The 20,807-nt window shown below is 43.2% G+C and overlaps 1 protein-coding gene across 1 annotated transcript in view; it reads left to right on the top strand.

Annotated features, from left to right (window-relative positions):
• The window catches only part of SLC6A2 (solute carrier family 6 member 2), a 54,899-nt gene extending 52,038 nt beyond the window's left edge, over positions 1-2,861 (top strand). The window contains exons 14-15 of the mRNA XM_083626049.1: positions 1,666-1,737; positions 2,637-2,861. Of these exons, the coding sequence (XP_083482175.1) occupies positions 1,666-1,737; positions 2,637-2,660 (96 nt within the window). The 3' untranslated portion in view covers positions 2,661-2,861. The remainder of the gene's footprint in view (positions 1-1,665; positions 1,738-2,636) is intronic.
• Positions 2,862-20,807: the final 17,946 nt, after the last annotated feature.

Here is a 20,807-nt window from a genome sequence, read left to right as displayed (position 1 = left end):
CCTATTAAAGGACAAACTAGGCATGAGAGCCATCATCTCGTTTTCTAGCACGATGGTAGCCAATTTGGTGCTCTGCAGGTGCTGTTGGACTCCATTTCCCATCAGCCCCAGTCAGTGTAGCCAATAGGCAAGGATGATGTGAGTTGTAGTCTAGAGGGCACCCTGTTGGCTCTGCTAGCAACTTGTTCTTAACTTCAAAACATCTGCAAAGATTAGATTAAGGAGTGGAATTGGTTGAGAATTTCTTTTATGCCATTTCTATTATTTGAAATTTGCTCCTTGAATGTGCCGAGACTAATAGAAGCTTCAGACTGGGAGGGATGTGATTCCAATCAGAAAAAAACAGTGTTGGGGAGAACCATTAACACCCCCCCACACACTCCCAAGTGCATCCCTGAGTGACTGTTTTGGCATTAAGTGGTATATCAGTGAATAAAACGTGATAATAATGTATAGAAGCAAAATATAATGGGGAAGCTTTTAAGATACACTTCCTTGCCTTGGATGTGAAAATAAATTCTAAGACAGAAAATGAGTTACAGGAAATTCTTCCACACACCAGATGTGAAAATAAATGGGGGAAACCCTTCTCTGCAGTTTTTTCACACTTAAGTTGTTAATGGAGGCGAATCACTTGCAAAGTAATGGGAATGTGGCTTGAGCAAAAGAGGTCAAGACAGAGGTCAAGGCTGGGACAGACACGGTGACAGTGACACTCCTTTTCCAAATTTAAATCCCAACTGTTATTTCAAAACTCTCTCTGTAGACCAGTGATGGCAAAGGGTTCTAGTTCAGTGCTAGAGCATCTGCCTTGCATGCAGGCCCTCCAGGTTCAATCCCCCAGGTAAGGATGTAGGGAAGCCCTACCTGAAACTCTGCAGAGCCACTGGCAGTCAGTGTTGACAATTCTGAGCTAGATGGACCAACTGACTCAGTATAAAACAGCTTTCTATGTGTTCCTAACCTGTGGCTCTCCTGACATTGTTGGAATACAACTCCCATCGCCCTGACTTGACCATGCTGGCAAAGTCTGATGAGAGTTGCAGTCCAACAACATTGGGGGGGGGGGACAGGTTAACCAGCACTGGTATAAGGATACAGAACCCAAAAGTTATCATATTTGGTTTATCTATGCTTTCAGAAAGAGAGCCTTGGTTTCTATGGTGAAAAAATGTCTCCCATTATTCTGCATTGCAATTGCACTGTGCTCGCTTCCCAATTACCATCCCTAAACTGTGCAGAATTAAGTTTTGTGATCATATTAATTTTCCTGTCACTGCCATGGGAAAGCCTTCTCAGTGCTGTCATGTTCACTTTAGATGTGCTTCAGCCTTTCAGTAAGAAAGCATGAAGGCACAATTTTCCCTCTCTTGCTTTTCACTTCCCAGCATCTTCTATTGCAAAGCTGGTTCAAAGAAGGTTATGTTATTATAAGCTTTCTGTGTCCCACTCCTGCCTTTTGTTTAAGGTGCTGTGGTGTCACAGAATCCTCACATGCAGCCAAAGATGTCTGTGTAACTTGTGATGTGTTTACTCCCGCACTAACTAAAGTGTGTTTTTATTACTAAAAATAAAAATAGAAGTCAAGAGCTTTATTCGGTCATCAATATGCAAGTATAATTTTCCTTAAAGTGATTCTTCTCCTCTGCCTGTGCTCCTTTGCAGAGACTAGCATATTGCATCACACCTGAGAATGAACACCATCTTGTAGCAGAAGGGAATGTGCGGCAGTATAAGGTTTGTATTCTTCTCTTAACTTTATTCATTTGTAAATGTACATTCCTTGAAAAGATGTAGAGTGGTACCTCGGGTTACATACGCTTCAGGTTACATACGCTTCAGGTTACACACTCCGCTAACCCAGAAACAGTGCTTCAGGATAAGAACAGAAATTGGGCTCCGGCGGCACGGCAGCAGCAGGAGGCCCCGTTAGTTAAAGTGGTGCTTCAGGTTAAGAAGAGTTTCAGGTTAAGAACGGACCTCCAGAATGAATTAAGTACTTAACCTGAGGTATCACTGTACAGGGTAATAATGTACATCAAACAGGAATATATGAATCACAAACGTGTATATGTGTACAGGTAGACAGATGGGTTTAAGAATATATATATATATATATATATATATATATATATATATATATATACACACACACACACACACACACACGCCAAACTGATATTTTGATTCTGAGCCATTGTATAAAAGTTTTATTAGAAAGAAAGCCCCTTGGATTTATGTAGAGCAGGGTATCCAATGTGGTCGCTTCCAGCTGTTGGAGGACTACAACTCCCATCATCCCTACCATAGGCCATGCTTCCTGGGACTGATGGGAGTAGGTGTCCCACAACATTTGGACATCCTGATATAGTGGGATCCATGTCATTCTTGCAAAAAGCAGTTTGGACCTTTTTGCTGAGAAGCTTTCCAAACCCAAAGAAATTTGTGGTTCATAGGCTGTACTTACTGATTTTATATTTATTGCTCACTAGCCTTCTCTTCAGGTTTTAGCCCCGTGAAGTGTGCAGGGGAGGGAGGTCTTCATTATTGCTTTTGCTAGAATTTAGCAATACCATTAACAACATCACCATAGTATTCAGGCAAATCTTTTCTTCTTCTTCTTTTCCCCCTTGCAGTTCCAGCATTGGCTATCTATATGATGATTAAGAAAAGGAAAGCCAGTACCTTATAAAGATAAATTGGGAATACCTGTGAAGTCAGTGACAAAGCTCTCAATCATGCTTGGTCCTGGCAGGCTGGCACACTCCGAAGAGTATCTCCAGCTTTCTTTGGGCGAAGATTCATCATTCACACCCTATCACACAATCATTCAGTTTGTCAAATGAACTTCCCAGACCATTCATTGGTTTTTGTTTTAAGGTTTACAGGGTGGGTGGGGATTAACATATAAGTTCTCAGTGTGCTGATCTTGATCCTGACCAAAGGAGTCATCTTTGCTAATGACTGAAGCAAAAATGGGGGAGGGGGAGGGAGATAAAAATCAGTATTCAGCTAAAGGTTGTCTTATCTGGGGGCAGAAAGGTCAACAACATATTTCAAATGCTTGTTTCAAAGGGAGAAAATGGGAAGGTGCCTTATACCAAGTCAGATCATTGATCCATCTAACTCAATAGGGTTTCAGATAGGAGATATTCCCAACCCTACCTGGAGACTCCATGGATTGAACCTGGGACCTTTGCATGCAAAGCAGGTGCTCTGCCCCTGAGCCTCTGCCTTCTCCCTTTAAAGTATGTCTGGCATTGGTCTGACTAGACAAAATTCTAGTCTCTGAAACAGGTATGTCCATCTGCAAATCAACATTTGATTGTGAAATCATAGACCCCAGTCCCACTGTCAAATTGCTCTTAGCATCAATATGTCTCCCCCTCCCATGTTCGGTCAAGTGGGTGACTTGCTTAGGTAGTACTTTGGAACACTCCCTTGTCATTTCTGGTGCGATACTTTTCTAAACAAAGGTGGTTGTCTTAGTTGCACATATCTGCCTTTCCTGGAAAGTGGCCAGAGTTGGAATTAGGTTCCAAGCTCTTGAGGCCAAATGGCAGAGAATCTGTGTGTGTGTGTGTCACTGGCCAAAATCATTCCCTTGTAGTTCCTGTGTTTTCTACACAAGTGGAAGTGGAGGACCAGAGAGAGAGAAAGAGAGAGAGAAGTAATCAAATACTCTTGCTATGCTTTGTTTATACTTTATGCTTTAAAAATATTATACACACACACACCAAATTCTTTATGCTCACGCACACATAAAATAAAAGGCACCACCAGCTGGCTGCATGTCAGATGTGGATATGATGGCTCCTCTGAATGGGTTGACCTATTCCACAAACCATCTTGTCAGTCCTTTATAACTGAAACATGTTGGTGCTCCTTGCTGATATACCATGATCTATCTAAATTCTAATGATCTTCTGCAGAAGCTAGAAAGACAAAATTTGTTTAGTAATTTTTTTGGAGGGGTGATAATCTAAAACACCAGTTTTTAAGAATGGATAAATTCAATAGCTTTTAGGGGTTTTAATGTATATTGTATAGGGAGCCCCCCAAAACCTGGTGACTAGAATGTTGGAATTGATGAACGTGGTAATCCCAAGGTCATTTGGACAAATCATTGGCTTAGTTCTCACTAAGATGGTAAAGCTGTGCATGGGCTCTACCAATTTAGGCTTTTGTTTGGGGGTTCACATGATGTAATGTTCCACCATACCACCCCCAGCCAAATTTCTAAACAAGGTGCTTATCAACCTTTTTCAGCCCAAGAACTACATTCTCTCATGGACAACCTTCCAGGAACCACATACCACGGGCACGCAGCAACCCGAGGATAGAATGAGTGGAGCAATGCAATTGGCTCTTACCTTTAGCACAGTAGGCTACAGTCAAGCTACATATATATTATTTTCAGAAAGGCAGCCAGCCCCTCACAACACACATTTCTCCATCCAGGAAAGCAAAAGGAATGCCCACATAAGGGACACATTCCAGCCAAGGGAGATATGGAGCAGGGTAAGTGTAGCTTGGGGAGAAGGGGGTATAGAAGGACAATGCCCGGGGAAAGTCCAGTAGCTTTGAAGTTCCAACTGACAGAGCCTCTCTCAAGCCTTCCTGCCTACGACCACTTCCTGACCCCCGCTTTCTCCCTCTTTCTCCTCCTTGCTACCAACAACAGATCTTAACTATCAGCATTCTACCTCAGAAAGTTCCTTCTCCTCCACCTCTCCAGCCTCATTTCAAGTAGGGTGTGTACACACTCATTTTCTCCTCCACCACCCATAATAAGTGAAGCCAGGCTTTCAGAAGTTATTTGCCACAGAGGAGGGGAAAATGTTGCCCTTATGTGGGGCTCTGGGAGCAGTTTTTGCTCCACTGCATACTCTTCTACACATCTGCCCAGCACATTGATTTTATTTCAAGAAGTCCAATAGCAAGAAGTCCATCTGACCCCAGTGTGCCTTAACATCATGATGTGCTGTTTAGCATTAGCATGACATCCACACCAAATCAGACTGTTGTGCAATTAATGCACCTCAAACACTTTGAGTGTAGATGATTTATGATGTAAAGTAACCCAGACAATACAAATCTCCATTCTTCACTTTTCTATACATTGCTTTCATTGTCCTCTCTTTTCATCTAACATCCCCTTGAGAGTAAGTGCTTTAGATCTGAGGAACCATCAAACCTTCTAAATGATTGTTTCAATACACAGTTGTTATATTAGTGTTGTGCATGAAGGGCAATTTGGAACTGGATAGAAATAGGGAACCTAAGAAAACCAAGTCATCCAGCTTAGTATTAAACAAACCTCATCCACATGGCCAAGTGCCAACATCGTGTCTCCCTCTAGCAACACTGGGGAGGGAGGGAGACCAGCTACACTGTTGAGGACATGGAACAGAAGCTTATGGTGGAGAAGACCCAAATATGCTCAGTTTGGGTCTTTCCAAAGCCATGTGCAAATCCCAGTGTTGGACCGATATTCATTTGAATGGAAGAAGCAGAGGCACTTTTGACAGGGAACACCTTCCAAGACCCACCTGTTCTGTTTTGTTTTCCATCTTTAAGATGGATTCTTGGCAATAATTTAATTCTGAGTGTTTCAGCAGGCAGAAGACCAATAACTTTATGACTCTGAGATCACAAATTGAAGTCAACACGAGTCTACACAAAGTCAACAGCTTCCCCTTTTGGACTCAATATTTAATTCATTGAAGGAGTATCAGAAATAGCATTTGAAAACCGTAGCAGAGGATTATGCCTTTGTGTTACCTCAAATCATCTTCACAGATCTTGGTGTCGTACCCAAATGAATCTCTGGAAGAGTGTACAATGCTGGTGAGGGGAGCCTGGCTGTTGTTGAGACTCACCTGCTGCCAGTCTTTTATGTACCTGTGGATCAGCCTTTCAAAATTATAAATGATCTGCTTCCATATATCTGTATAATATACCTGATAGCCGGGATCCAAAGGGTTGTTTTAGCCAGGCCCGGTGGGATTTTTGACTCACTTTACTTTGAATAGCAGGAATGAGTTTCACATCAAATTTTCATAAGGGTAAAATTTTCACTGTGAAAGTTGTCATCTCAGGGTGAGACGGAGAGGGTCACCTTCTGCAACTTGCAGTATTCTGTATTTTTTTCTTCTTCATGCTGGTTGGCAGCTGGTTGACTTGCAAAGAGGTGTAGCAGCACACACATAGCAATACACACACACATACATTCACAAAAAGAGTTCCCAACTTGTTTTGGCTCAGCACTAGCAAACATCCATACTCATGAATTATATCCAACTAAATTCTGCTCAGAGTAAATCCATTGAGACTGATAGACCTATGTTAGTCCTGTATGTTAATTTCAATGTGTCTAAACTGAGTAGTACGAACATTAGATACAAATGCTAATGGTCACCTGCCTTGAAGATCTCTACAGTTTCAGAAATGGTCATGGATTAACAGAGGTGAAGAGAAGTCAAAAAAAGCCCCTTGAATGTGCATACCTAATTTTGTCACCCTTTGGATCCTGGCTCCTATGATCTTTTCTCAATCATGCACTTCATTCTATTAAAGCAGGAACCTTTTCCCAAATATTGCGCAAGTATCTTACACCATATAGTCTTTTCAAGTTTGCCTTACTGAGAAGAGCTTTATAGTTAGCATTTACTTGGTTGCTTTCCCCCTCTCCTTTTGCTTAATTTGTAATGCCTTTTTATAGCAAAAGGTTCAATAAGGGTACCTCTGTGTATATCAATATTTTTATCAGTTTTTTTATTATTTTTTCATAAAATGAAAACAAATGTATATTGTAAAATGAAATGTTTTATGCTTTTTATGTGGGAAGCTCCCATCAAACCCAATCTGATTAGCCAATCTAGTTAGATCTGGGCTAGCAGGATGGGTTCGCCTTTTTTGATTCACAGTGTAACGTGATAGAAGGAGAATAAAGCATTGGCATCAACAGTGTTGTGATCTGCAGTGCAATATTCTCCAAAGCTGCCTTAATCTGATAGAGGAAGTCATGTGTATTTGTAGTCTATATTCTCCAGAAACCAGAGAGTATTTTTGTGTGTGTTTATTGGGAAAAAACCTATATGTAACCAAAATTGGAAGTGAGGATGGAAAACCCAACCCATCACTTTGATCTAGCTTTCCATGTATAATCTGCACGCACAAAACACTTAGGCTCAGGTTCCCATTAACTGAGCTGCCAGTGCCCCAAAATGCATGTGAGTCCTTATAAATCATCTCCCTTAATGGAAATGATGGGGGGAGCCATTCTAGGTAATCTTGTGTATTCATTAAAAAGCACCCACTTCACTACTATAATGGACAGAGCACAGGGCTTGGAGCTAGCAATGACTAAGGTCCAGATCTCTTCTCAAAGCAAACTTGGTGGCCTTGGGCAAGACTCTTGTCTCTCAGGCCACAGGGTTGTTGTGAAAATCAAAGGTGACCCCCCCACACACACCAACATCTAAAGCGTCCCACAAACCCTTTGGAGAAGTGGTAGAAGACAAATGTGAGTAACAGACTCATCCATCACTGGATTGGGGCCAGTTTGTTATTGAGACTCTGTGGAACCTGAAAGATCTCCAGGGACATCTTTGGATTCTTCTGATACATTAATTAAAGATGAATGAAAGCTCACTCATCCCCAAAGGCGTCAATCTCAACAGAGTACTTGATATCACGAGAAGGTGTGTACAACTGCCCAGGCAAGTCCTGGAAGATTCACAGCTCTTTCCATTGGCTTCAGCCCTCTGTAGGTGCAGTCAGCAACAGTTTCCTTTTAACACAGCCCTGTTATTACTTTAGGCAACTGAAAAGCTCATCTTATTATATTCCCTTCCCTCTACCTGCCCCCCATGAGAGTGGGGACAAAGCTGCATCCCTTGGTATGGAACCTGGAATAGCCACGTCCCCTATAATTATGGACTTAAGTGTGATGTATGCACTGGTTGACTATATTCAAGATGTGGGTCAAGTTGTTGAGTGTGAAATATCTGTCCTCTTTTTTTAATGTCCTCCTATGGGTCACTGTAAATAAGAGTCAGTGTTTTTGTTTTTTGTTTTTTTTAAAAAAGCTGTGCACTGTAAATGTTAGGGGATTCTTCAACTATTGTGTTATAAAGTCTTATTTAAGTTGACATAGAAATATGCACTAAAATGAAGTATATACAATAAAGAGTATCTTCTGTACCAATAAAACTGTTTTGCAAGGTGTTGTGTTTTACAAAATAGTGGTTGTGATGTTCTTGAAGGCATCAGTGAGGTTAGATTACTGCAATGTGTTACACGTAGGATTGCCTCTGAAGATGGTTCAGAAACTTCAGCTAGTGCAGAATTCAGCAGCCAGGTTGCTCACCTGGGCAAGACAGTTTGAGCATATTACACCTATCCTGGTCAAACTGTACTGGCTACCAATTAGTTTCTGGGCCCAATTCAAAGTGCTGGTTTTGACCTATAAAGCTTTAAATGACTCAGGACCACAATACCTCAATGACCACCTCTTTCCATATGAACCTACCCAGAACCTAAGATCATCTTCTGAGGCCCTTCTTGGTGTGCCTCCTCCATGAGGGGTCCAGAGGGTGGCAACACAAGAACAAGCCTTTTCTGCAGTGACTCCCCATTTGTGGAATGCTGACCCCAGGGAGGTTTGCTGGATGCCTTCATTAAACACCTTCAGGCGCCAGGCAAAAACATTCATTTTTAACCAGGCTTTGGTTGATTGACATCCAATGCCCTTTCAAAATGTGTTGGGGGAGGATTTGGGGGGGGGGGTTAAAATCTTGATTATGTATTTTGTGTTTTTATATTGTGGGTTCATGGTAACTGTCATCCAGAACATCTGGAGGGCACCAAGTTGGCTACCCCTGAGGTAGGTCTTTAGTCAGAACAGCAGAGTTCTTCTTATGTTCTTTCAAAGGCAATTCCTGTGCTCTTAAGAGGACATACTCAGGGTCATTTAACTTAGCTTTGCCTGATAGGGTTGCTATGCAGCTGGAATTTCCTGGACATACCCAGAATACTGTATCCAAAAGCAGTATTTGAGCACAAATCAGACTCAAGCTTCATAATTCATTGGCTGGGAATATGAACCTCAGTTACCCAGAAAGCTCACTTGGAATACAGGGTGGTTTAAAAGAAATTAAAAACCCATTAAAACTCAATTAAAATTGCACTATCTGTGGAGCTCTGGAGCTAGCTGCCTGACCAGTCACCATGTTATCCAGAAGTCCCAGTTTGGAATACAGGGTGAGCTTTGTAACTCCCTGCAAGTTCATCTCCACTTGGGCTTTAATCCAAACCAGAGAGGAATTCCTTGCACAATTGCTTACCTCTGCTCCAGCTTCCCACCCTCTACTTCTGAATCACCAGCACACACTCCCCTTCCCAACAACCTGCTTAAATTACACTGAGTCTGACTGATGTGGGGTTAAAAAGGGAGTGGGTATGCCTTTCTGCTCACTCCCATCTCCATTGCTACTACAGCAGCACTCCAGGCACCATGAGAACTGGGTGAGTGCAATTTCCCCAGTGCTCCCAAAATATGTCTGGGTTGCTGGGAAAGCTAAATTTCCCAGGCATCCTGGTGTGAAGTCCACTGCATTGCCAGTGCCAAGCTTTCTTCCACTGGAGCTTCAACAGAAGTAGCACCTTTGGAGTAAGTGAACATGAATGTGGCAGGCTCAGAAGTGAGCGAACAGGTTTTGGAGGTTCATGGAGTAAGTGGGAGAGAAACCAGACTGTATTATAGACCCTTGCTCTGGAGTCCAACCAGTTTAACACACAGTGTTTCAGAATAAGCCAAGCTATTGCCTGATCATCTACATAGTTTTACATTGGATAAAGCTTACATCCACGCCATACATTTAAAGCACTTTTATAGCGCAACAGTCATGCCTCCACCCCCTAATAATAATGCGGGGAACTGTAGTTTGTTAAGGGTACTTAGAGCTGTTAGCAGACCCTCTCACAGACCTACAATTCCCAACACTCTTGGCCAACTACAGTTCCCAGGATTCTTTGAAGGAAACCACAACTGTTAAAGGGGTATAAGGGTGCTGCAAATGTATTGTGTAGTGCAGTGATGGCCAAACTTGCCCCTCCAGCTGTTTTGGGACTACAATTCCCATCATCCCTGACCACTGGTCCTGTTAGCTAGGGATGATGGGAGTTGTAGTCCCCAAACAGCTGGAGGGCTATAACTGGTGTAGTGTGACCAAAGGAAACTAACTTGCATGAGTCTTTGGATATTATGTGCACACACCATTAGTCTTCACTTTAGAGAGACTAAGGCAACACAATCCAAAGCACATTTATTTGGCGGTAAATTCCACTGGGGTCAGAAGGATTTGTTTCTGGGCAAAGATGCTTAAGACTCATTACACTTCAAGTATAGCTTTTAATGTCTTTAATTGCTCTCCTTAAGAACTGGAGAGAATGAGAGCAGAATGAAATAAATGTTCTGGTTCACGGAGGTTGACGACGAAAATATGGCGAGTACCACTGTCGCCACAATAACTATAGATTAATTCCAAACATCTGATCCGATGACACTGAATTATATTGAAGGGAGGAAATTAACCAAAAGGAACAAGTAATGGCTTTAAATGGTCCAGCTATGCTAGCAAATCACAATGGAAAGAAAAGGCACAATCAGTTGCACAGCTGTGATTTTGCACAACCCATCATGAAAGCCTGAGTTTAAGTGACGGCCATTGCTTATGCTTAGCAAGCTACTGATCCTCATGAATGCAAGGGAAAGCTCTTCATTTAAAAAACTTGCTAAAGGTTTTGCAAAAGAAGAGTCTGGGCAAAGAGTGGTGGTAGGAGTTGCTCTCTCATAGCCTTCTTACCTGGAGATGTTTGTCCCAATGCATGGATGTCCAGGGGGCAGCCACAGAACTCTGCTTCCCATTCAGTCCATTGACCTTCCTTCCTGTGAGTGAAGAGGGCTGTCACATGGCAATGCCTTCCCCTGCCTATGGTTATCTACGGCTGTATAGAACCATGGTCCAATAAGAACACAGGACTATTGTCAAAATTTTCTCCAGCACTTCCTTCTTTTCCCCACCATTCTCCATCAATTAATGAGGAAAGGGAATTGCATTTGAACACAATCATTATTATTGTTAAAGGGGGATAAAATCTCAGTGAAATTATCAGGGGTCTGGTACAGGGCTTTTGTCGTTCTTAGCTTACTTTCAAGGTGGGCTAGGGTGCTTGTGTGTGTCCTGCCTTTCAATCAACAAATCATCTCACCAGTAGCCTGTGCTCTGCAGGATTCTTGGGTGCCCACATTTCAATTAAAGCTCAGTGAAAGATATCCTGGGGCTTTTTCAGATCAGTAAATGTGGGCAGCAGGGTGCCAGGGTGCTTACTGGGAAGGAAAACACACATGCCACTCTTGGCCACTCATGGAGCAGAAGTATCAATGGGTACTAGTCATTATGGCTATGTTCTGCCTCCATGTTTGGAGGCAATATCCTTCTGAATACCAGTTGCTGGAAACCACAGGAGGGGAGAGTGCTCTTGTCTTCAGATCCTGCTTGTAGGATTCCCACAAGCATCTAGGTGGGCACTGTGAGAACAGGATGCTGGACTAAACGAGCCATTTGCCTGGTCCAGCTGGCTCTTCTTATGTTCTTATGCCATAATAAAGTTAGCACAAACCCCAACACCTCCCCAAAGTATATAATAATCCTTAAGAAATTCTCAAAGGGCCTGAGAATGAAGCATAAAAATGAAGCCTCTTTCACGGAGGAAGAAACCCTTTGAGAAACCGGAAGACAGATTTCCACACAGCACTACACAGGGCAGCAGATGAAGTTTTGAACTCAAACACAAGCATGAAGACATTTCAGAGCAGCGCGTGTGCATGCGCACACACACACATTTTGCTGCTCTCCAGCCCTGTGCTCAGTCTCACCTAATTATTTTTCTAACTCGCAAGGAAAATGGGGTTGGTTTTCACTTGGCTGGAGCACTAAGAATAAGGCATGTTTGTGTGCAGCTGAGCTAATGCCAAGCCATTCTTGGGCATCTGGGCACTAAATTAGAGTATGAGGTGAATGTCAAAGCACACAAGGAAAATGAAGTTTGGGTAGGAGAGAGAGATTTGTGTGAAGCCATTAATACCTTGCAATAAGGCCAGCTATGCTCTGCATTGCAGAAGGAGACTTCAGGAAGAAGCTCAAAGAAAAGACTTCAGAACTTAACTGTACTGCAGGGGTGGGTAACTTCAGATACTGAAATCTCCACACCATTCCATCTTCCCTGGCCTATTGTAGTTTCACAGCCCCAGAACAATGTGGCTCCAGCCCATCTGAAGACTGCTGCTGAAAGAGTGAAAAGACAGCCAGTTTCTCCAACCTCAAGCCAATTTCCCCCCAGGCTTTGGAGTGGGCTAATTGCAAGGTGAACAATCTTACAGACTTTAGGTTGAACCAAAGGAAGCTGGGAAGCTTCTCTGCAGATAGATGCATTGGCTTCTAACCAATTCAGCTTGAAACATAGCCTTTGATTTGAAATGCCTTTTAATTGTGCACAGAAGCTGGAGTTTTGTTCTTAAGCCAAAAATACTTGAGGTACCATATTCCTACAGGCAGCTGGTTGGCTGGAATAGATGGGCCATTGGCATGAACCAGCAGGCTCTTCTCCCCTTACCATTCCTAATGCCGGTCCTCCTTAGGTGCCTTTACTAGGCTGGAATGTGCCCTGGAACTGTGATAAGGCCTCTTGCTTGCCTGGATGGAGGGCAGACATGTGGCCTAAATGGTTATGCCACTCCCCATTTAATCCCCACAACAGCCCTATGAAGTAGGTTAGGCTGAGAGGCAGTGAGTGGCCCAAGGCCACCCAATGAACTTCATGGCTGAATGGGGACTTGAACCCTGGCCTCACAGGTCCTAGCTCAATATTTGAACCACTGCACAACACTGGAATGTAGCATTCTATGCAAAGGGTAAGAGTCCCATACATTGCTCTGAGTGCTGTTACCCATGGCTCTACCCAGTTTCTCATTGGTTCCTTCCCATGACTGGCATGTGGTCAGCAGATAGCCCATGAGAAAGTGTGGCTCCCAGGTGGAAAACCTTTCCTCCCCCCTGCTGTACTGGCTTATACGATCCTAACTGAACATAAATCTAGTGAGAGGACCTATGACCCATCCACACACCCAAATTCAGATAGCACGTTTGGGTAGTGTTTTGTAGATAGCCAGGTTTGGCCTGGAGCCAGGAAGGTTGGCAACATAAGAAGAGTTTCACTGGATCAGACCAAGTACCGTTCTAATCCAGCATCCTGTTCTCATTGTGGCCAACCAGATGCCCACAAGCAGAGCCTGGCTGCAATGCCAATGCTCCCCACTTGTGATTCCCAGATTGCCTCTGGCACTAGATTCCACTGGCATGCCATTGGATTGCACTGATTCCATAACTTTAATGTAACGGTAAAGGACCCCTGACAATTAAGTCCAGTCGCAGACGACTTTGGGGTTGCAGCGCTTATCTCGCTTTACTGGCTGAGGGAGCTGGCGTACAGCTTCTGGGGCATGTGGCCAGCATGACTAAGCCACTTCTGGCAAACCAGAACAGTGCGTGGAAACGCTGTTTACCTTCCCACCAGAGTGGTACCTATTTATCTACTTGCACTTTGACATGCTTTCGAACTGCTAGGTTGGCAGGAGCAGGGACCGAGCAATGGGAGCTCACCCCGTTGTGGGGATTCGAACCACCGACCTTCTGAATAGCAAGCCCTAGGCTCTGTGGTTTAACCCACAGTGCCACCCGTGTCCTTTAATGTAGAGATCCCCAAACTTCTGAGCCCAGGGAAACATCTGAAAACCATATGATACCTATTTCACAGAAGTGAACTTGTGATGCTTAGAACCTGATCCCAAACAGGCAAAACTCTTAAACCCAACCCAAAACAAACAATGCAGATTTGTTTTAAAGCAGGCAACAACCCACAAAGCACCCCCAAAAGTGCAAAAAAAAATCATTTAAAAATGGGAGGGGGCTTTGCTAGTTCTGCTGTCCTTTTTTACCAGAGACTGTTCCTATATTGTTGGTACCAGGCTTTGAACCTGGTTTTGCTATCATTATGTCTAGTAAGAAAACCAAGTGCCAGGTGGGTAGATAGAGGCCACATGGCTCTTGTCAAACTGAACCCACCCTATCCAAATAAAATTTTTAAATCCTCAAAAGGCACAAGTGACCCTTTGTAGTGAGGAAAGAGTTCCACGAAGCGTTTCTTATCACCACCTCTTCAGATTAATGAAGTGTCCCCTAGGCATTCCCCATTAAAGTTATCTTTCATGTGCTAAGTTGCAACTTCCTTTCAAGTTGTAGGTTTTATGTGGAAAATTGCAGCTTGTAAAATCCTTGCACACTACAGCCAGTAATTGTAAGCAGATGTGCAAAAGTGACCTCAACTTTGGGTTGTGGAGATGATAGCTGGCTGCAAGTCAATGGTAAGACACTCTACAAGCTGCAACATAAACTCTCCATTCAGAACATCTGTCCATCCTTTTCTCATAGAAGTGCCAGATGGATCTCATTGATGTCCAGAATGTTCTGTCACTGCTGGCAACATGCACTTAGAGAAGATACAATGTGGCCCTTGGAAATTTTGCCGTGGATTTTTTTTTTTTTTTTTGGCTACAAATAATACATTTTTTTTTTAGGGCTGCACAGAAGATGATTGAACAATTAAATGACTCACTACTCAAAACACACAATGGGATATTAAAACAGCAAGACAGAAAAGCAATTCAAATGCAGTCCAAAATTTGACAAAAACCAATTTCTAGCAGAGGGTTGCCCACCACTCCCCAGAAGATATTGATCAGTTGTCTCTAAGCTGGTGACCTCAAAAATGTTTTTCAGTCCAACTTCCAGCAGCTCCAGTATAAATGGCCAGTGGTTAGAGATGATGGATGCTGTACTTCAAAACATCGGTTGGGCACCAGTTTAGAAAGGCTGCTCTACCTCTTGGCTTTTGTTTGTTACTTGCAATGGAGGACAGCTTGTTTCAGTTTAAATGAATGCAGAGTGCAGAGGAGGACCTTCAACAAAATATGGGACAGTGATTATTGTAATGAATTGGGATGCTACATGCACTTTTATAGAGACAGTCAATTGGAACACAATAGATTCAATCAGGACCCAAGCAGTTGTCATGCAATCCCAAAACATTGCCCCCTGTCCCAAGGCCAATGTGTTCTGTTCTAGTCTGGTGAAAAAGGCTAGAAGACAATGTGGCAAGATAGGCCAGGAGTTTCAGCACCACGGAGAACTCTGAGTAAGCCACTTGAGCTTTTTCAAAGCCTCTGACCCCAAGCCACATTTCCTAGGCTCTGGGCACTCCTACATTCCATGGCCTTCCGTCTGGTGGGCTCCCTGTGGCACTGGACCAATAACATATTGTGGGAAGCATCTGATTCCTTAGGCTCAAGGAAGGATGACCATGAGGGCATTGGCTCTGGCTGTACAGGCCCTGTTGCTATGGGAGATGGCTCCAAGGGCTCATGTCTGTCAACCTTAGGCTCAGTGGACTCCAGTAGCAGATTCCCACTGTAAACCTGGTCTGGCTATTTAAATGGTGACTCTGCAACCTCTGACTCTGTGTCTTGATCACTGCTGGATTCTGGGGTCATAATAGACAGCCTTCTACAAATCTGGTGCTCTCAATGTGCTGTGTGGTGCTTCTTATCACTAGTCATGAGCCTCTCTCTCTCTCTCTCTCTCTCTCTCTCTCTCTGTCTGTGTGTGTGTGTGTGTTTAAAAATAATGAATGTGTGGAATTAGGGGTCTATTGCATTGCAACCTTATACCCTTGAAAAGGCCAGTAAATTTCACCCGGCGGTTCCTATAAAATGTACAACCTTTTCTGCCCCCAGTGTATTTTCTCTTATTTAACCAGGCTTTATGGATACAATGTAAATGTTGATTTTATTATGTAGCCTATTCAAAAAGGGGTTGGGGTGAATGTCAGGCAAGCTTTAATAATAACAAAGAACACAAAGAAAACACACGTTGGCATTACCTTTAGAGAGGGCTACAGCAGCTGAGTACCAGGGGGAGGTGGGGGAAAACAACAGAGCGCCACTGACTGCCCTCCTAAGATAAAGTGTTCATTGCTCACTGCTTATCACTCTTTAAAAAACATCTCTTCTCACACAGCTGAAGCTTCACATTTGCCAAGACTGATCTCTCCCTCTCCATCACTCTTCTCATCCACTTACCAAAAACCTGGCTTTTAAAAAGAATTCCCAACATTGCTTGCAGGTCTCTTAATCTCACCATGATGTTAAAAGTTTGTTGAGTTTGAAGCAACTAGGAATGGCTAACCTCCTGTTCCTACCACTTCCAATATATTCCATCTCTCCCAAAGCACACACTCCAGCTACACACAGATGAGTAGAAATGAGCATAAGAGCCTGCTGGGTCAGCCCAGTGGCCCATCTGCTCAAGCATCCTGTTCTGACGTGCATTTTTCCCCCATGGTGAACAGACCTTCTGTCCAGGTTTCAGCTAGCAGTGGGAGTGAGAGTTTCCAAGATGGAAGAATAATGTGTTTGACTGCTATGACAACATGCTTATAGACTTCTGACAGGCATTTCATTGGCCACCGTGAGAAAAAGGATGGGCCTTGTCATGTGGTTACATTTTGGGATTCAAAGTCCATGCCCCATCTCAGTCCTTCATTCATCGGAAACACAACCTAGGAATAATGAAGCATTGTGCATGGAGGTGTTTATCCCCTAATTCTGAGCAAGCACAGAGGGAATATTGTGCTTAGTATGGCCCTCCAGACACTGCTGGACTACAACTCCCATCATTCATGAGAATTTATTAGAACTGATGGGAGCTGGAGTCCAACAACATCTGGAGGGCCACATGTTCCCCATCTCTGGAGTAGAGGATTCAACTTCCTGAAAACCTCAGCTCACATTATAATGCAAATGCCCAAATGTCTATGCCATATGACTGTGAAGATAGGTGCTAGGATGTGTGGGTAATGCCTAGTGAAATCTGAGAAGCCAAGCAGCTGAATAAGATGTTAAGGTATCAAGATTTCAGCAGCCTCCATAGTTATTTGCTAGGGAGGCCAACATTTCACCAGCTTGACTGGCAAGTGATAAATCCTTCTTATCTTGCCACAAAAAGCTTCACCTGCTTTTTCAATGGATCATGCTGCTAGGAGTGAGCTAAGCTAGTTGTTCTGGTCAGCTGGCAACCTTACTCCTTAGGACTCCCCATGACTGCTAATATTATGTGGCATTACATAATGTTGCTCTACTCAGAATCCCACTTTCCTTGGCTAAATGAATAGAGGTTTGATATATCCTCCTATTTTCTGCTGTGGAATAAGTGGAAGTCTAGAACAAATAATTAAATGTACTTCTTGAAATGACTGCTAATTCGTTGAATTGTTTCATTGTCCTATCCTTTATTAAATGGCTGCTTCGATCTATTTATTGAACAACAGCTAAACTGTAAACCAGTCCAGGCATCTTGATTTGACCTGACTTCCTTTGTTCAGGACTGAGTTGCTTCATATTGATTTCATGTGCCTTCAGAGGTGGCTAGTGCCCATCAGAGCAAAAGTCGGGGAGGCTATCAGTAGGTAGCACCAGAGGCAATGACTGGCAGAGCCAGCTAATTTTGTTCATGGAACAGTGCCCCATTTGCCCTAATAGGTCAGCCACCATTGGGGGACATGTCATCTTTGTCCAAATAGATTGGGCCGGGCTGCATTATTGAGAAGATTCTTTTGTATGGGAATAGTGTTCTTCTGCACTTTAAAGTAAGAGGTCTTCTTCACTGCTTAGTGTTATCATAAAAACATAGAATAAAGGAAACAGCCTTATACAGAGTCAAACAGTGGTCCAACCAGCTCAGTATTTTCTATGCTGCCTGGCAGAGGCTTAGAGAACCAGTGTGGTGTAGTGGTTAAGAGCGGTAGTCTCGTAATCTGGTGAACAGGGTTCGCGTCTCCGCTCCCCCACATGCAGCTGCTGGGTGACCTTGGACTAGTCACACTTCTCTGAAGTCTCTCAGCCTCACTCACCTCACAGAGTGTTTCTTGTGGGGGAGGAAGGGAAAGGAGATTGTTAGCCGCTTTGAGACTCCTTAGGGTAGTAATAAATCAAATCCAAATTCTTCTCCTCCTCCAGGGCTTCCAATAGGGGGCATTCTCAGTCCTACCTGGAGATGCTGAGGACTGAATTTGGGACCTTCTGCCTGTAAATCAGATGTTCTACCACTAAGCTACTGGCCTTCCCCAAACATAATACAACCTCGTGTTAAGGCCTTCTGGAATTTGAATATAATTTGTCTTTACAGGTGACATGAGAAGACCTGGCATTTTGATATTTCCCCCATCCAGCTCGTTTTCCTCTAGGCTCCCCGCTCCACCCCTCACCGCCAATTGTCATTATCGGATGTGAAAAAAGGTCAAGCTCAGAAAATTCTTTCAAATTTGGTTAAACAATAAAAGTCTGCAAAGCGACCGCAAACCTCAGCATAATTGTTGTGGCTTTGGGAGAACTTAATCCAATTCAGGGGAAGAAAAGGAGTGTTCAGAGAGCCAGCTTGTATCACAAACTCATTCGGACAATACCGGCACTAATCTAATTGACAAGATGTTAATCCGCCTGGTTCCCGAGCTAAAAGCTACCGTTGTCAAAGAAAACCCTGTATTCTAATCAAATTTGAATATTTTAAGGCTCTATAAAAACAAATCCTCAAAGGGCACCTTTGCTGAGAATAGCCATTGACTTGAACGTTTTCCAATGTACCTTGGCAGTTAGAATGAAAGCAATGGTCAATATTGTGAGAAGCACAGCTCTTTGAATAAGGGGGTTCAGTACTCTACTGACAGGAGCTCAAAGACACAAAGAGTTTGGTACCTTTTAGGAACATGAGGATCAGCCTTAAACTCGGAAAGAGCATGGATCCCTCTAGCTCAGTACTGGCCACACTGGCTGGCAGCAGCTCTCCAGAATTTCAGGCAGGAAGCGAAGCCCTACCTGGAGATGTTTCAACCAAAGGAATTTCAAAGTACTGGTAAGTATTTCAAGGGAAGCTAAGAGAATGTTGATGACACTAATAAACTGCATCAAAGGGGGTTCATACATCCTTAACCCAAAATGAATAATAGATACCGGTAGGTTGTTTGATTCAGACTTGTACCAATTTATTTTTAACATGCTAGGAGAGTTTTGCCATGGATTGTATCCAAGATTAGTAAAACAGAAAAGGAAAAAAAGATTGGTTTCTCAGGAATCCCTCTCTCTCAAAAATAAAACCAAATTCTTATTTATTTACACATTATGTTTCATGTGGACTTAAGGCACAGAGGCCACTATATTTAGCATTTTCCTATCTTACTCCATTAATTATGTGTGATAGCATAGTCTAAAATAAGACTATGAGACTGCAATGAAATGTCTAATGTTCCAACTAAACTTGGACAAGAACACTTGAGAAACTTGCAACACTGCACACATTTGCTCGTTAATGATAATCTACTATATACTTTGGAAAGTGGTTCACCTGTCTTCTCTCTATGCTTTTGGACACTATTGTAACCAAATTTCACATAATGGTTCCTGACACCAAGGAACAGATTTCCATCTATGTTTGGATGCAACCAGACACCATTTCAAATCAAGATGGCAGACTGAACCTTGCAAAACTCCACTGTTTTTGACCGTATTTTAACCCTTGCTTCCTTGCCCCTAAATTCAGAACTAAGATGCCAGTTGATTGATAGGTCGGTGGCCAATGAGAAGTCAGAGAGATTAGGATCTAGCCCACTGGCCACAAAAGGTCCCCCATACAGAGCCTTGGTCTGATCCACCATAGATGAAGAACCTGATGTGCTCCCCCTGCTGCTGGATTATGGTAATCCCAGATTATTTGCCATGCTGGTTGGGACCAATGGGAGTTGGAGGGCAACAACAACCAGAAAGCTAGTGGTTCCTCATCCCTGGTCCACACTGCCTGGTGACAGTCCTCCAAGGTCTCAGATAGGATTCTTTCCAAGCTTTATCCAGAGATGCTGTGGATTGAACCTGGGACCTTCTGCAAACAACACAGAGCTACGGACCTGATTCAACTGGTAAGAGCAGGAGGAGTGATTTGAAGGGAGGCAGAGGGAAAGGTTGCATGACTTAGCTATATGGAAACAAGATGAAATTGATTTTTTAAAAAAATAATAATGCCAAGTTTGGGCAGAATCCTTAACTTGCAAATGACATACATGGTGTGTTTGCATACAAATGGATCGCTCCCATTTGCCATCGAGACCCAGTCACTTACACACAAAGAGAATGGCAGCTGTCAGTGAAGCAAAGGCAGCCAAGGAGACAAGCACATAAGAGGGTGCAAGATGGTGAAAAGCTAAGTCCCCATTAATCTGTCTCTTTGAGAAGCCTTGTTACTTAACGCCGGGAACAAATTTGCCATGGGGCGTTCTCCAGGCCTATTGTAAACTCCACACAACTTAACAGTGGCAAATTTGCTTTGTTGAGTTTTAGCTGAGCCCTTGTGGGTCCGATAAGCTTATCTTCCACAACTGAGCTGAACAGCAGGGTTTCAATCAATAACCAGCTGTCTTCAGACTAAGTAGTAGGACCAACTCAGGTGGTTCTGAGTACAAATTGTATCTGTGCATCCTCATTGCTGGGTAGCATACAATGAATAAATCTGTCAGAATTCAAAGAGTTGGCACAATGACACCCACTTGCTTGTGAAAGGCTCATGCAGACCAGCAGATACATT

Source organism: Podarcis filfolensis (assembly GCF_964270895.1).
Source record: "Podarcis filfolensis genome assembly, chromosome: 8".
In the NCBI taxonomy this organism is placed as follows: Eukaryota; Metazoa; Chordata; class Lepidosauria; order Squamata; family Lacertidae; genus Podarcis; species Podarcis filfolensis.
This window is presented reverse-complemented; position numbering and strand designations above follow the sequence as displayed.